General features: G+C 41.9%; 1 protein-coding gene across 2 annotated transcripts; it reads right to left on the minus strand.

The window, feature by feature from the left end:
- Positions 1 to 89: 89 nt before the first annotated feature.
- serpine3 (serpin peptidase inhibitor, clade E (nexin, plasminogen activator inhibitor type 1), member 3) lies at positions 90 to 7,224 on the minus strand. 2 transcript variants are annotated; one of them, XM_086266121.1, is made up of 9 exons: positions 5,537 to 7,224; positions 4,567 to 4,895; positions 3,556 to 3,783; positions 2,814 to 3,056; positions 1,931 to 2,129; positions 1,723 to 1,823; positions 1,548 to 1,634; positions 1,381 to 1,464; positions 90 to 295 (listed from the first exon to the last, which is right to left on the minus strand). In XM_086266121.1, exons 2-9 carry the CDS (start codon positions 4,829 to 4,831, stop codon positions 243 to 245), a joined length of 1,260 nt encoding a protein of 419 aa, XP_086122247.1. In that variant the 5' UTR covers positions 4,832 to 4,895; positions 5,537 to 7,224; the 3' UTR covers positions 90 to 242. The 2 variants fall into 2 exon arrangements, with proteins under 2 accessions (XP_086122247.1, XP_086122248.1); XM_086266122.1 differs by having other exon boundaries at positions 91 to 295; positions 1,548 to 1,631.
- Between the last annotated feature and the right edge of the window lie 6,383 nt (positions 7,225 to 13,607).

A 13,607-nucleotide genomic window follows, 5' to 3' on the forward strand; every position in this document is an offset into this window, starting at 1 on the left:
CATGCGAGTCTGCCTGCTTTTATTTACGCACGTTGGCCGTTTCGGAAACGTCGCGTCAAATGGAAAGAGGATCGAAACACCGAAAGTGTAAAAACATTAAAATTTTATTTACAAATATGTACAAAAATAATGTCCCTCTTCCTGACGTGTCTGTGGAGCCTCCATTTGGTCCACAAATAAATACCAGTAGTGAAATGGGCTGCTGTAGAGGTGAATGTGAGTGGCGTTTAGGTTGGACGGTTTCAGGATGCTTGGTCTGCTGGGTTCATTACTCGGCCCATGAAGAGGATGGATCCTGAATTGGAAAGCAAATAAATATTTTGCATTAAAGGATCATGTGGAATGCTAGTTAAGCACTAATAATTATAATTAAAGAGATATAGGGAGAAATTGCACTGATGCAGTCTTTGTAGATCAACTTAGTGTGTTTTTTGATATCACCACTAGAGGTGGCCATATCAATATATTCAAATCCTTCACGATTGTTTGGAAAATCATGCAGAGAGCAAGACTGGCCTCAGATAAACAGAGGTACCCTGCAAAAACTATTGCTGTAATTTCATATCTTTATCCATATTCATGACACTCACTTTGTGACATGATCACATGAACTAACTGCTGCCACCAACCCAGTGATTGGTCTTTTCGTCCCTTGACGCTTCATGTCAAACTCTTGGCTACATGTTCCAGTCTGAGCTCAAGGGGGCTGGACCAGTAACGCCACTGCATCCTGAACTAATGCAAAATCCACAATATGCATACTGTAAATAAGCACGAGTTGGTATAGCTTACAGTCATACCAGCCCAATTTTGTTTATCTCAGAAGCTAAGCAGGGTTCGTACTTGGACTGGAGACTAACTGGGAATACCAGGTGCTGCAAGCTTTGCGAGCAGTTGTGCTTCATGCGCTAGTCTACCAATTGGAAGGTCACGGATCAATTCCCCAGCTGGTATAGAAAGAAGTGCTTGTACGACTGGGTGAATGAGGCTTGACGTAAAGAGCACTTTGAGTGCAGTTACTGTAGAAAAGAGCTATAAAAGTATCAGTCCATTTACAACTATGGTGTTTCAGACAAATAGATCTCTAAAAAACAGGGTGATTTCAGCTGCCTCCACATATACACAGAAGTATTTTACTTCTTTATGATTAATAAATTATCTGCAATTTTCCCACTGCAAAGCCAACCACAGCCTCCAGGTTCTGGCCCCAGTGGAAGGCTTTTGTTTCGTCGACCATACTTGTATATACGAAAACGTTACTCAAGCATAAGTAAATAGTGCTTTTGTTGGAGATTACATCAGACGGTACAAATCTGATTTGCAATACTGTGCCAGTTTTTTTGTGTTTTGCTCAAATGTGCAAAAAAAAGGGATAAATACCTGTTTTAATGTGTCGAAGCAGAAATAAGAAGGGTCGGTCCGCCTTGAAAACAGGAGCCCGGGATCTTTTGAGTAGCACCATAGCTGTGTGAGTAAAGAGTGCGTTTTAACAACCTTATATGATAAGCACTCATTATTGTTCCACTATTGTAACAGACATTACTCACCGGTAGCAGCAGCTGCCTTTGTTCCATCCTCTGTGACTTCTATTCTTACTTCATGGAAGGCATCAGACACATAAAGACCCTCCTCTGCCGGAGGGAGTAAAAAATATTGAGCAGCCGTTTGCATGAAACATACAAAAAAGCTTTTGAAACAGGTATTTTGAACGTACAAGCTGACCTGATATTCCAGTGAAGTCAGCTGCTGTCGGGTTAAAGGCGTCACTGACGCCCAGAGCAGGGAGCACCGACCTCAGGTTGAATTTGTTCTGCATTTTAAATCTGCAAATACCAGACGGAGACTATGTAATTTGCTGTTTTATTTCTCGTTTTTTCTAAACGAAACCTAAAGATGGTTTTCAAGCACAAAAGTCTGTAATCTGCTGCACCTCGGCAGGAAGATGTCCATTTTGGTTCTCCGCAGGCCGCCGTCCCAGGATGCCAGCTGGCGTGCAGTGAGCTGGGCCTCGAGGGAGGACAGCGGAGTCTTCCTCTCACTGGGAAGGACCACCTGCAGACTCAGGGAGCGGCCCAGGTACGGCAGCTGCAACACGGTGTAGCGCTGTTCTGACGCTGTCCTGAATTGACCTGCCAGAGAGGTGAACAAGTTCAAGTGTTTACAGTTTCCATCAGATCTTTTGGTCATTACATGCTTTGTTTAGCTCCTTCTTGTGGCTGCTGTGCTGGGTCTACAAACCTGTATTTATGTAAGCTTATAATATTGTAAACATACACATACATAGAAATAAACCCTTTTATTTTTTAACTAAAGCTTTTATTAACAATATCAAATCTGACGGGTTGAGTGCAATGACAGCAAATGATTGATGATGAAGAAATGGTTCAAAGTTCTTCACTTCCTTTAAAGTACACGATGCAAAAGGTTCTCATGAAAACAGATACGGGGCAAAGCATGAAACAAGCAATCCAAGTGATGATCGGGACTGCAATGCCAACCTAAATAATTTAAGAGTTCCAAATGTTAAAAGAAGTTTGGTCATCAGTAAACTCCTGAGGGGACTTTTAAGATGAGTTTCACCAAACTGCAGTGGTGTTTTGTCTTAGATACAATTATAATTGTAGCAGCAACAGCACTTTTTCAAATTTCTATCAGCAGACCACATGGGAACCAGTTGTAAACAAAACACTGATATATTAGCACCTCATTAAGGTTTAGCTTTTAAATGCATCTGCACCTGGAAACAGGGTGGGTAGATAAGAGAGTGGGTGGGATCTGAAGCCTGTAAGTGTCAGTGAAACATCGCCTCTTACCAAAGCTAACCTCTGCGGCCTGATACATCATGGGCACCTTGATCACATTCCCATCTGAGAGCACAAACGGCAGATTCTGGGTGTTGGTGAACATGAACTGCTTCTGCCAGACGCCCTTGAAGGCCACTGTGTTGACCAGGGCCACCTGCGGCCGGTGTCCCCACCAAAGAGCCTCTGCTTGGGCCTCGCCCGAGCCTGACAGCTCACCGCTGACGCTTCCTGCCAGGAGATGCCATGACTCATCTGAAACGCACAACGGAAGGTCAATGTACAGACCACCTGACCTACAGGCCATGTAGCAGATAACACAATCTGTAGAAATGTTTGAAAATGGGTTAGAAATTCATGTTTTTTCTCATAAGGGTTCCAAAGAAACCTCTGCTTTGAAAATTGGAATTAAAACTGCTTTAATATATTTTCTAACACCAGGGGGCAGAGGAACGCCACGAGCTAAAAATAATATCTCTCTTATGTTTTTATTGCCAACATATTAGGAAGCCGCTGCCCAGCAGAAAAGGATTGTCATCATCTCAGTGAAGTCAAGTTTTAGTTTGCTGTTGTGTGGTCAGTGTGAGAGGACTTGATCTAAGTGTGCTTTCACAAACAGGAATGCACAGGATGTGCATTAAACCAAAGCACTCTGAAAATCTCCACATCAATGTTAATTTTACTGCAGGATCCATGCCACCCTAATCTGTGTCAGCATAAGAGTAAAAGTTAGTGGGAGCTCTGTCTGGGTTACCTTGCTGGTGTCCCGCTCGCTCCGGTTGGCTGTGGGTTTGATTGGGCTGGCTGAAGTTGGCTCGGACCACGCTGGTGTTGGCCCACTCTGATGCAAGCTGTGTGAACCCAGGCAGGAGCTGGACACCACTCTGGATGAATAATGTGCAGGTCTGCTGCAGCCACATGCCCTGGCTGTTGTTGTTCATGTTGGCCTGGGAGTGCGACAGGAAGTCTTGTACGTGGGCATCTGCAGAAAAGGAAGACACAGATGTTTTTTCTACCCAGCTGTTGTCAACTACAGCCAGACGAGTTAGTTAGTTAGTTAGTTAGTTAGTTAGTTAGTTAGTTAGTTAGTTAGTTAGTTAGTTAGTTAAAATGATCTACACACAAGTCAAACACCGCTTTTCAGTGCTTGCTCTGAAAAGAAACCCTTCTGGAAACACGTCTTGCAATTCGAGCACCTTATTTGTGCACCTATTATTGTAGCTTTTAATGAACTTTCACTGCAGTGGTCACAATGGCATAAAGATATGCATGTCTAGAATCACACCTCTGGGGATTATATCTACAGCTATCTTTGCCTTGAATTCTCCCACTGATTTCAATTCAGGATTCTTTGATGACCATGTCTTTCGGTGTCGTGGAAATCCTTTTTATTTCATGATGGAAGCTAAATTAGAGCCTAAAGTCATCACTAGGAAGAGGTGGAGATAAATCCCCAGGTGTAATTTTCATTTTGTTTGTAAATTAAACACCTAACCTCTTGACCCAAAGGCCGAGCTGAAGAAGTCGTTAATGAGATTAGAGTTGGTGTAGAGGCAGGTATTATGGCTCCAGACACCACTATGCTCTGCAGGGCAAACAGCAGCAGGAGCACTGCTCCACACCACCTGGTACCAACAGCACTGAGGGCCACCCTCTTTCAGCCTCTTTCACACAGCATAAGGAGCCTCTAATGCCACCTGGATAAAAACGTACATTTCCATTCCTATATTTAAAAATTTTAAAAGAGGAAATATCAGAAACCTACCATTCACATTGTAGCCCAGTGTTCCCTCCAGCTGAGCAAGTGTGTTGCCCCTGGCGCCAAGCTGCAGGAGCGCGAGAGACAAGGAGACGCTAACTGGCGACACGATCAAGTTGGAGTTGTTCTCCGTCTCTGTGAGAGTCTGGTAGAGGCTGATGGCGAACCTGGTGTGCAGCTCCCTCATGCTGTCCTGAAGGCTGTTGTTGCAGTAGCTTCTCTCCACCAACCAGAAGCAAATGATGAGTGAGGCCACTGGCAGCCGACACATCTCCTCAGTGCTGCACGAGAGGATGTGTCCACAGGGTGCGACACGCGGACAAAAGCACAAAATTCTGGAAGATGAAAAAAAAAGAATAAAAAAAACTCCAATGCAGCAATGAAATCAAACAACATGCAACTATTTAAGGGTTTTATGTTTTATAGGAATGAGTGGGACACATTTTAACCACTCTATCCATCCCAGACAGGTGGGTCCGCTGGGATTCCTGCATCCTGCTTGTGGATCACTCAGTTATCAAATGTGGGAGCCTACAACGAGCTGGCATACAGCAAAGCAGACCTGCACCACTCAAAAAGGGAAGCTTTAATATTACCTTTTCATGATGCTCAGTGTAGTACTTTCTCCATATAAGGGTAAGCAGATTTGGCCTATCCTGAGTGAAAAGCTGTTTCTGGCAAGCTGCCACAATGAAATGATTTTCACATGTCAATACATGACTACAAATAATAACGAAACCCAGTTTAGTTAATGTAGGATTAATACTGCAGATTTCTCTCAAATAAAAAGTAAGATTTTAAATTTAGGACATTCCTTTTATTTGGAGATCAAAGTGTTGAAATGCATCTTTCTCTAAGAGGTAAAAGTAAAATATGTCAGTGCTGCATTTTTAAGGTACACTTTTGGATGGCTCAATGCATTTAAGATGATAATTTTCTTTGTGATGATAACTATCGGTGCAGCTGTGTGTCGTACCTGCGGACAGGTGAGGTAGTTTCCGTTCAACTGTTCTCTGACTGGACACAGACCATTCAGCCTCTGGAGCGGACCTGTGTCCTGTCTGTCCCCTGCCGTCAGTCACTGTCCCCCGGCTTCCTGTCAGTAGAGTAACCCCTCTTCTGCTCTCGGCTGTTAGCCTCTGGTTCAGTCTGAAGCGGTCTGTAGTCATAAGACCGTGTTTAAAGGGGAACGCTCCGCTCCGTGTTTGTGGTCTCCGTCGGCGATGTCCGTACCACTCGTCCGGGATTCCTACCTCCGCGGGGCTATAAGGAGCCAGGCGGAGGGAGGCATGTCACCGACCAGCAAATCCCAAACCAGGCAGAGAGGGGAAAAAACACCCACACACGAGTGCACAGAGGGGCAGGCATGCATCTGAAAATGCTACTGTGGAGACTCCTAATTGCTTACTACTAATAAAAGTCAAACACACTGAGGGATAAACCGTTAAAAAATGTATTATAAATAAGCTAGAGGCGAAACAACAGGCTGCTTAAAGCATGTGGCTTACGAATAGTTCAGCACTTTGGGAAATTAAAGTATTTCTTTGAGTTATTAGTTCTTATATTAGTAGTTAACATTGGTAGCTTTCATATTTGCCCTTTAGTGCAGCCCTTTAGCATAACTGGTACAATAAACAGCTAGCCTGTCTAAAAGTATAAAAAACTGTATGGCAGTAACTCTTTAAGCCCACCAGTGTTACTTTTATACCACACAAAAACTTTTATGTTTGCAGTAAGTTTCTTTCTGATTCACCCTAGCTTCCTGAGTCATTAGTTTAGGACTTTTTGTGTGTTTAGCGTTTTTATTTACCTGTTTTAGGACAGTACATTATGATTGTCACAGTGGGGTTTAAGCTTTTTCATTGGCAGGTGTTTCTACAAAGGCAGCTCACTATTGTTGTTATCTGTACATGGACATGGCAGAGTTGGTTTTCTGTGCAGTACAGGCCAATAAAGAAGATTGTGCTCGAGGTCTGTTGCTTTATTATTCTGTTTTTAAGCACAGAGTGAATAAGCAAAAATACCTTCTACATCAATAAAGTGGTGCACGCTAATAAGCATAGAAAGTATAAAACATGGTTGAAACAGTCATGGATTGGCCTCCCCAGAGCCTGGACCTCAACATCAATAAAGCACTGTGGGACTGACTTGACAGAGAACAGAGCAAAAGACAGCCAACATCCAAAGAAGAGCTTTGATTGTCCTTCAAGAAGTCTGGAGAACAATTCCTGAGCACTAATTAAGTAAATTTCACGAAAGCTTGCCAAAGAAACTTAAGGCTGTGTTGAAAATAAAGGTGGTCTTACCAAATATTGGTATATACTGTATACCAATATTATATACCGTATTTCTGTGTATGTTTGCGCATGTTTCACAAGAATCACTGCACCTTTTCCCCATTTTCCTAGAAAAATATCTCAGCTTGCACAGTACTGTGATTTGATCATATCACATCGATCTTGAGGTTATAATGTTTGTGTAAGAGGCTGACTACTGCAAACACCTGCTTGTTTTTTTGAAGGTCACACAGACACACTCACTAAGACATCCATTCTGTTATACAAGTGCTTTGGCCTTTTGTTGTGATGATCAAAAGACATTTTTGCTTTGAGCGTCACACTACTGTGTCAGCATTTTTTAATTGGTATCGCTCTGTGAGATGTGGAAGCGTTGCTCCAACATGTGACGCATAACAGCATCTCAGCCTTCAAGAAACAACATTATATGAAACAACAGACTTTGAATGAGGTTTTTAAAAGTGTTTAGACATAATATTGTAGGGTTACAATGTAAGCACCTTAAGACAGAGAGAGAAGTCTTAGTAGTTATGTTATGAAACAGATTCTTCTTCCTCATCCTTATACCTACACATTACCTATGTAGTCTTCACATATGCTTACAGTATGTGTTCCATTACTAACATTCACCATGACATTATTATTGCATTTTGATTAAAAAAAACAACAACCCAAAAACATGAAGAATTGCAAATATTTGATCACGGTATGCCCTTTTTTTCACCTAAAATCAGTCTGCTCTGGAGTGATCTGCCCCTCAACTGTCCCTCTTAATTGGGGAAATGAGAGTCAGCAAAATAAATTGTGGGTATTTTTCCCATGAAGACAGAGCATGATTGGTAGCCATCAGGTATTTGGCAGCTTTGACTAACAGTGGATTCCAGCCATTACTGGACTTGACTAATTAGTGAAGCCGTGGCTTGGCTTCATTAACCAGAGTCAACGCATTCTTTAAAACCCAACTCTCCGACTCTAAAGGCAGGAATTTGGAATTTTAAGGACTTTGTTGGAGAACATGAGACATCACAGTGACTGACCAAAGACAATTCTTTGTAAAGATGCCACCACTGACAGCAGCTTTCATCTTGGTGGACAAGGGGCCTTTGGTGCAACACTATGTTAGAAATTCACATTGGTGAAGTAGAAATACTGGTTTGTACTCTCTACTTCTGATCCCTGGACATGCTACAAAGTGAGCTTCAGCTGCACTCAGAGTTCAAGATGCAGGTCAACTTACTCTACAGTGTTGCTGTAGAGTAACCTCCAAAGGGTTATATTCAAACGTTGATGTTTTATGGTGATGTCAGCAAATCCTCAAAAATGACATCTGGATTGTTTTCATGGCTCATTTGTGCTGATGTACAATGATTAACATATTGCTTTAAAGTTTGGGGAAAACAGTGAAAACTAAAGCTTTTTGCCTGTCATTTGACCTTGAAGCATTACATACTAAAATGGCGCTTGTTGCAGCTTTACAGTATGATTGGAGCAGAATTGGATTCTATAAGCTTTTTTGTAAGAGTGTTATACAGCTCTCTCAAAGTTTTTATTCATTTTGCCACTTGGTGTGATCTTGACCTTGACCCAAGTTTCACCAAAATTAAATCTGCTCGAGCTCTTATTGGTATCTAGCATCACACAGAGTTTGAAAATGATATCTTGAAAACTGTGGAGGCTGGACAGCTAATAAAGAGACTGATGGGCAAACAGACAGATGGAACCAAACACTGATAACACAGTCATCATCACTGCTCTTTGAGTAAGCAGCTACTTGGTCATTGAAGCGGCGCCCTTGCATGACAGCTGGCTTGTACCAGGCTACAGTGAAGACTATACTACAAGGCAAAGCACTTTAAGTCTTGCAGTTCTTATATAGACTGGGCCCAAGTGCGAACCCTAAGTTCATGCTCTGTCTGAAACTAGCCATGTTAGCTCTCTGTTTAAGCCAACTTTCTTTTGATTGGCTGTTGCTTGCTTGGTTTTTAATGAAGTGGTGATCTTGTATGGAAGGTTGTTTCCTCCACTGAAAATATTTTTGGGTTGTTTTTTTTTTTTTTGCCATCCATAAGAAAAAGATTTGGCTTAGTATGTCACAGTTGTGAGATAACAACTCAAAAATGTTATGTAGCTCTGCCTAGGTTTATTTATTTATATATTTTTGAGTGGTGGGAACTAGTTTCTATACTTTGAGCCCTGGGTGTCCCACTGCGCGACAAAGATGCCCAATCTACCTTGGACCACAATCCCCAAGGGAGCAGGCCAGCAACCGCGCCAAGACATCCAGTGAGCTACCCCGGAGTCACCAAGCGCTTAAAGATATCTGCTCTCTTTGACATCATAGAGATCAAAGAGTATGGAAAAAATTGCAAACTGAGCATTCAGAGCCTTCTGACACATCATTCATTCACTGACACACAGGAACACACACTTTGCAATCATTTTCAGTTTCTCCTTGGTCACTTTATATCTCTTTGTGGTTGTTTTTCACCTATTTATGCAGAACTCAAATGTAGTGCTATGCTAACTGAAAATGTAGTTAATACTAGAGATGAAGAGAAGCTGTTGATTCCTGTCTAAAGCCACCATTCCCTGCAGATCTACCTGACACTCCTTTGCACACATATTATGTTATATAATAAAATTAATGATGTAAGAGGCGCTCCCTTAGGTTCCTGGGCACATATCTGGTTGGTTTGTTCAGGTAACGATCCATGCCAACACCTTTCATGTGCACATGCATTCAGCTTTTTGTTTCCAAGAGCTTAGAAATATTCAGTGAAGTTTTTTTTCCTTCCCGAAAGCAGCACCGTTAGTTGATGAGTATTTGTGCAACTCTGTGATATCTCTGCCTTTCTCCACATAGCAGCAACTTAATCCCTAACTAGTGGAGGCTATCCCCAGGCTCTCCATTCATATCCTTCACTGCAGTCTTCTCTCCACCCAGTGACTTTTACCCTTGCAGGGAAAATAAAGGTCATCTGAGGTCACAGTGTAGAAAGCAATGAAGAGGAACTATTACAACTAAAATCAACACAAGAAAAAAGAAGACAATAAAATGAAGGTGACAAAGGATTGAGAGAAAGCAGCTTATATATAGTTGTAGAAATGATGTGACAGACTCACTTACTCTGCTTCACCTCCAGTGGCCTACTTCCCTTCGGGCCCCGGGGCCTTGGGGCAGTTCATTAGGATTAAAGGGGATGCGGGTGTGTGGGGCCGGGCCAGGCTGCAACAACGCCGGTGTCGCCAGAGCGATCTGCCAGGTACGCCACGGCGGATTAGAGCCAGTAGTGCTGGCACTGGGAGAGGGGCGACGTGAGGGGACGTGTCCCGTGCAAGCATCACCTCACGGGGACATGAGCGTGGCTCTGGAGAGTTATGGGAAAAATCTCGGTTTTACTTTTTAATTTTCTTTGAAGCACAAGAAATTGGAAGTGGGTGTGGAAACAGCAGGTACTATGTGGGAAACTGGAAATACCCTAAATGTTTAAGAAAGTATCCCATGCTGCAACAAAGAAATAAAACATCAATGACACAAAAGCATCATTTTTGAAGCTTTTAAGAATCAGACAAAGTAACTGTAAAGCAGCTGTAGTTGTAACTTTTAAAATCCTATTTCTGTTTCACTATAGCACCATCTGCTGCCAGTTAATATAATCTCTTCACAGCCTAGTCAGACATCTGTTAACATTAAAAAGTCATAGTGGGACATAATTAAAACGAATTCGTTAGGGAAGGCACAGATAATTTGGTATATTTATATCGGTTTGTCAGGGTTTGCACACCCGCCTAAGGTCACAAGGCTGTGTTGTTTAAACAACACCTAGTTGGTACAAAGAGTGCAAACAAAATAACCAGCCCAAACTGTTGATATAAAGAAGGATGAATCCATGCTTTCATGTTGTTTATGCCTAATTCTGACGCCACCATCCAAATGTCACAGCAGAAATTGAGACAGGCGTGGCACCTGCACACGTTGGTCCTAACGAGCGGATATTTGAGTTACTGTTGCCTTCCTGTGAGCTCAAAGCAGTCTGGCTATTCTCCAGTGACCCCCAGTAACAACCAGGTATTTTCACCAAACTTCCACTCACTGGATATTTTCTCTGTTTTGGACCGTTCACTGTAAACTCTACAGACAGTTGTGTGGGGAAACTGCCAGTAGATCACCCATCTGCCACCAACAACCATGCAACAGTCAATGTCACCTTATTAACTTCTTCCCCTTTCTGATGATTAATTTCAGCATGGGCTAATTAGATATTTGTGTGAACGAGTGGCCAGTGAGCGTATAATTAAAATAGTAATGAATGCAGAGTTATTATACAATTTCACTGTAAGGAAAACTATACCGTTCCCCTTTATGCTAATAGCTTTATTAAACATACTGTTAAGTGGTATACTTATGGATACATAATAACTGGGCACTTCTGACTCATATCTATAGGGCTGATTACCAGTGATAACATCCATCCAATCAAGTGAATCTGGTAATCAATAATCTATCAGACCTATAATCAGGTTTTCTTTTTTATGTATATATTTCTAACCCAATTTGAAAATCCACTATCCTCCTTTTTCTGTCTTCCCTGCCTCTACATTGTGTCTTCTCTATATTTAAGTGATTTTCAGATCTTTGTTTTTTGTTTTTTTACATGTTGCAGAGCCCTGTAGTCCAACTATTATTCATTTCAACAGTTTCCTTGCACAGATTTTTAAAATTTTATACATTTAATCTAAGTTGTTGAACAAATTTTCCAAAACTGTCTGGGATCTCAGGATCTCAGCTTGCAGACTGATCTATTTTCCAGACTTGGCCCGAAGAGGTAATATATTACACAAATCTCTGTGTTGATTGGTGGATGATTACATCACCCTCCTCAGGGTTGCAAGGTTTCACCATGACAACCAATGTGCACTAATGTTGGATATTTCTTCTTCAGACTGTGGACCACACAGGCAGGCTCGCACCTGCGTAAGTGCTCAAACAGTGCAGAGAGACAGCTTTCACAGTTCGAGCTGAAACGAGAGGTCGTTAAAGATTTTCCCGAGACGCAGAAGAGAGTTGCAGACCTCAGTGAAGCAGCTCTGACACATGCAGATACTGTTTCAGTGAGTCCTTGAAAGCCTGTGGAGAGATTACCTGAATTTATTCATGTGGAGATTACTTCAAAGGCGAGACCCAACTCTTAAGTAGTAATAAAAAGAAAATCACTAGAAGTGAAACTCTTGTACTCAAGTTACTTCTTTAACCTCAAAGTTCAGCACAAGAGGGCAGCACTGCATTGTATTGAAATACTTTATTGTAGTCTCCACATTCCAAGAAGTCTCTTAAGAAGATATCTTTTTCATATTTTTGCAAGTAATTTGTATTTAGGGAATTATTTTTTTATTATAACAATGCTTCTTACACTGCTGGAAAGCCTTTCCACATAAACTGTGCCACATCTGCAAGGAAAAATGCATTTTGAAGGTTGAACAGCAGATTGAGTATTTGGTTTGAACTCATGAGAAATTTGCCAAATCTCTTCTGCCAATGCCAAACAACTTATTCTGCTGTTGACTCTTATTTTGAGGTTCTGGTACCCCAGGTGCTTACAATCGTATCCCTTATGAGCAGCACCTGTGAGCATGGACCCTACTACAGCGCTCAGTTGGTGTCTGCGCCAAGCATACCGTGTTTGACTGATCTGGATATGGCCCTTCCTACAAAAGTTGGTGTGAAACCTGGTACCATCTCTAATGGGGGATGTCAGAGACAGGCCATGAAATTGGCATCTCAAGAAGAAAAAGAAGACACCACAGGAAGACCATTTCCTCACCTGAACCTGAACATGTGGGGAACGTTACGTTATAATTTGTGCAGATTCTGTCTACGGCAGTACACATAGAACATCATGCTGATTGCTGCACCGACACAGTAACACCTTTTGGTGGAGACGTGATGGTGTGGGGAGGGATCTGCCTCACTAGGAAAACGAGCCTTGTCATCATTGAAGGAAATCTCAGTGCAGAGATTCCAGTGACAGTCCCATATCTCCACAGTCTGGGACTGAACTCTATCTTCCAAGATCACACCCACCTCAAAGAGCAGGTTTATTGGAGACTACCTCCAGAATTTAAAAATGGAGAGGATGGAATTACCTGCCTGCAGTCCTGACCTCAACCCTGCTTATGGGATCAGCTTGGACATGATGTTCGTGCCAGAGTGACCAACACAATCACATTTGCCTACTTGTGACAAATGCTGGTTGAAGAATGTGATGTAATCCCACAGCAATACTACCGAGGCCCCTCTTTGTTAAAAGAATAAATTATTAAATTGCCAATTTGTCTTTAGTCTTCAAATTTCAGTTATCCAGTCCAGTAAACAACACCAAACAAGAGCCAGTAACAGAATCTGCTGTTTGGCATTGGCAAAGAAGATCTGGCAAGTTTTCATGGGCGCAACCTACAAATGCATTTTCCTTACAAATGTGGCACCATTTAAGGGGAAATAAACAGGCTTTCCAACAGTGTAAGATTTGTTGCCAAGAAGCATCACTACAAGAAATAATTTCCTTACTTTCAGTGCCAAGTTTAGATAAAACGTTCCCTTTGAACAGAAAGAAACTTGCAGGAGAATCATGTGTGTGTTATTGTTCCTGAATCTTATATCCTACTCTGTGGTGCAGCCTTCTGTACCTCTTGCACTTTTTATATTTACACAAAATGTCTTTTATTTTCACCATCTGGCTTCTTTTTAACATG

Source organism: Aulonocara sp. 'chitande type north' Nkhata Bay, linkage group LG16 (assembly GCF_057382095.1).
Source record: "Aulonocara sp. 'chitande type north' Nkhata Bay isolate Kocher_YH1m ecotype deep benthic linkage group LG16, A_spYH_male_GT1.1, whole genome shotgun sequence".
Taxonomy (NCBI): domain Eukaryota; kingdom Metazoa; phylum Chordata; class Actinopteri; order Cichliformes; family Cichlidae; genus Aulonocara; species Aulonocara sp. 'chitande type north' Nkhata Bay.